Below are 3,199 nucleotides of genomic sequence, written 5' to 3'. Positions count from 1 at the left end.
ACCCGTGTCCCCTGCATCGGCAGGCGGACTCTCAACCACTGCGCCACCAGGGAAGCCCCACAATTCTTTTCAGAGCAAAATACAGTTGACCCTTGAAAAATGAGGCGGTTAGGGCCCCAACCGCCTGCGCCATCGACAATCTGTGTATAACTTTACAATTGACCCTCAGTATCCATGGTTCTGTCTCTGCAGATTCAACCAACCATGGATCATGTGATACTATAGAATGTGTTTAGTGGGAAAAAAAAAATCCACGTATAAGTGGACCTGCACAGTTCAGACTGTGTTGTTCAAGGGTCAGCTGTAGTCTGCTTTCATTCCCTTTGTGGCCTAGTCCCTCTAGGCCCTCCCTACTCCACCATTGTCTTTTTTCCAACTTTACCATTTTGCTGAAGTAGCTTTTGCCAAGTGCCAAATTCAGTGGAGTGTCTCAATTCTAATCTTATTCAAATGTGCCCTAACTGTTGGAATGACCTCTTCTTTTAGTTTCTGTGTTACCCTTTGGGTTTTCTTGCCATGTATTCCTCCATTCCTTTATACATCTGCCCCCGCCCTGCCCCCCGATTCCTTTTCTTCTCACTTTTTAAGATGGGGTTAGTCAAAGTTCTATCTTTGGTTCTTTTCTGAGTCTGTATTCTCTCTAGACAGTCTTATGGGTACCTTCTTACACATTAGTGAGATCCCAAATCTTTAATTTAGACCCATTATCTGAGTTCCATACACTTTAATTTAATTGTCTACTGGTCATTTCCAGGTGGATATCCCACAGAATATCCTAAATTTAAGATTTTCAAAGCTGAGCTCATTATGTTATCTGCAGATTTCTTCCTCCCAAGGTGTACCCTTAATTAGTGATTAACGACACCTTTCACCCAAGTTAGAAGCTTAGGAGTCATAATAAATTCTTTCTCTTGATCCTCATGTTCAGTTAGTTACCAAATTCTGTGGATTCCAAATGTTATTTGGTTCTGTCCTCCCCTCTCTCTTTGCATTGTCACTTGCCCTGTTCATCCCCTCTTATTTCTTGCCTCATCTCCTAACTGGTGACCCTGCGTCCAGTTTCTCCACCTTCCTTACAGCCACCAGGAAAATCCAGTGTGATTATGATCTGATCCCTAATTTCCTCCACAGCCTTAGCTCCTAATGGCCCTCCATAAGCATTCTAGTCTTTAATAACACTGTGACATCTGCAGGTCCTCAGATGGCCCACATTTTCTCAATCTCTGAGCCTTGGCCTAAGATGCCCCTCTCCCTACCATACTCTGCTTGGCCAACTCTTATTTTCCTTCCCCCACCAGACTTAGCGTAAGTGCTTCATCCATCTCTGCCAGACTCACATGTATTTTGCTTTGGGGAGCTCTAGTCCCCTGTACACACCTCTGTCATAGTATTGAACACTTTTGATTACCTACTTGAATTTTCTGCTGACCAGACTGTGAGTTCCTTGTGGGCATGTAATGCTTTTCATATCTATATACCCCACTCCTAGTACAGGGCTTACCATATAGTAAGTACTCTGTGTATACCTATCGGATGAGCAGGTGAGTGAATGAATGAATAAAAACTATTAAGCAGTATAGAAATCTAAGATGTTAATGATAGTTTTGTGATTAACAATAGGTCTCTTTATTTTTTACTGAAGTATAGTTGATTTACAATGTTGTGCTAATTTCTGCTGTACAGCAGAGTGACTCAGTTATACATATGTATACATTCTTTTTTATATTCTTTTCCATTATGGTCTATCCCAGGACACTGAATATAGTTCCCTGTGCTTTACAGTAGGACCTTGTCCATACATTCTATATGTAATAGTTTGTATCTCCTAACCCCAAACTCCCAGTCCATCCCTCCCCCTCCCCAACTCCCCCTTAACAATAGGTCTCTTTAAAGGCCAGTGCTGTGTCAGTTTAATGTCAGTGGCTGAGCCTTGTCTTTAAGTGCTCTACTACCTTTTCTAGGTTTTGCCTCTGATGACTCATTGAAATGCAGCCCTGCAAAGGTGTAGCTGGTTGCTATTGATCCCAGTTTCATCTCTGTTGTCACTATTATAGTTTTGAGACTTGGACTCTTTTGTATATTTCAGGGCAGGTGACATAACGGAATTAAAAATTCTGGAGATACCAGGTCCTGGAGAAAACCAACATTTTGGAGACCTTCATCAGACAGAATTAGGGCCCTCTGGTGTTGGGTGCCAAGTAGGTATCAATCAGAATGGCATGGGCAAGTTGGTCAAGAAGCCAGCCTCTTCCAGCAGTGCCCCTCAGAACATCCCTAAGAGGACAGATGTGAAGAGCCAAGATGTTGCCGTCTCTCCCCAGCAGCAGTGCTCAAAGAGCTATGTGGACAGGCACATGGAATCCTTGAGTCAGTCCAAAAGTTTCCGTCGTCGGCACAACTCTTGTAAGTTGGATCAAGTTAATATTTCTTCTTAACCTGATGTTTCCTGTCCACTTATCCACTTCTGTTCTTTAAATAAGTCATTTATTACCCTAATAAAAAAAAGGATGCTGGCAGAGCTTCGCAAAAATATAGCATGTTTCTTTTCTTCTGGAGCTAGTTCCTCAAAATATTAAAGGGAAAGGAAATGAGCTGTTAGAGACTCACACCAGCTCCCTGCCCTCTCCCACCACTTCCCTTACTTCAAAAAAAAGTCAGTGATCTGCCTAGAGTTCACATAGACAAAAGTGATGTTGTTTTTAATCTGGTGACTGGTGATAATAGTGATGTCTGGGTTGAACCTGCACTAAAGCTGTTCTGGGGATTCTTGAATAACTTCTCTTTTTGTGATTTGACTCCCATCCTCAGTTAGAGGAGAGGAAGGGACAGTCCTAGACATCTCTGTGATTTTGCAGTTTCTGACAGACTGACAGTTTTAAATTTGCTGTGTTCACTGTTCCTGCCGGCACACCAAGGAGGGCATACACTGGTGTGTGTTAATGCCCAGTTTTGTTTGGTCCGACAAATTGTTGAATGTCATTTGCTCATTATAGAACCGTAGTTAATTCACTACAATCAGGTATGCTCTTTAACATATTGAATATTTACTAGAATAATGTTATAATAGTGAATTATAGAAGATTCACTAGAATTTGTGTGGCCCTTCAGAAGCCCACTTTTTTTTTTTTTTTTTTTTTGCGGTACGTGGGCCTCTCACTGCTGTGGCCTCTCCCGCTGCAGAGCACAGGCTCCTGGTGCG

The 3,199-nt window shown here is 42.3% G+C and overlaps 1 protein-coding gene across 3 annotated transcripts in view; it reads left to right on the top strand.

Annotated features, from left to right (window-relative positions):
• Nucleotides 1-3,199, top strand: part of EDC3 (enhancer of mRNA decapping 3) — a 55,070-nt gene that overhangs the window by 19,362 nt on the left and 32,509 nt on the right. For all 3 annotated transcript variants that reach the window (XM_007113751.4, XM_028495056.2, XM_055088118.1), the window contains one exon: nt 2,087-2,403. In XM_007113751.4, coding sequence (XP_007113813.1) covers nt 2,087-2,403 — 317 coding nt within the window. The remainder of the gene's footprint in view (nt 1-2,086; nt 2,404-3,199) is intronic.

This window comes from Physeter macrocephalus, chromosome 11 (genome assembly GCF_002837175.3).
Source record: "Physeter macrocephalus isolate SW-GA chromosome 11, ASM283717v5, whole genome shotgun sequence".
Lineage (NCBI taxonomy): Eukaryota > Metazoa > Chordata > Mammalia > Artiodactyla > Physeteridae > Physeter > Physeter macrocephalus.
Note: the sequence above shows the minus strand (reverse complement) of the source record. Positions and strands in the feature narration are given on the sequence as shown.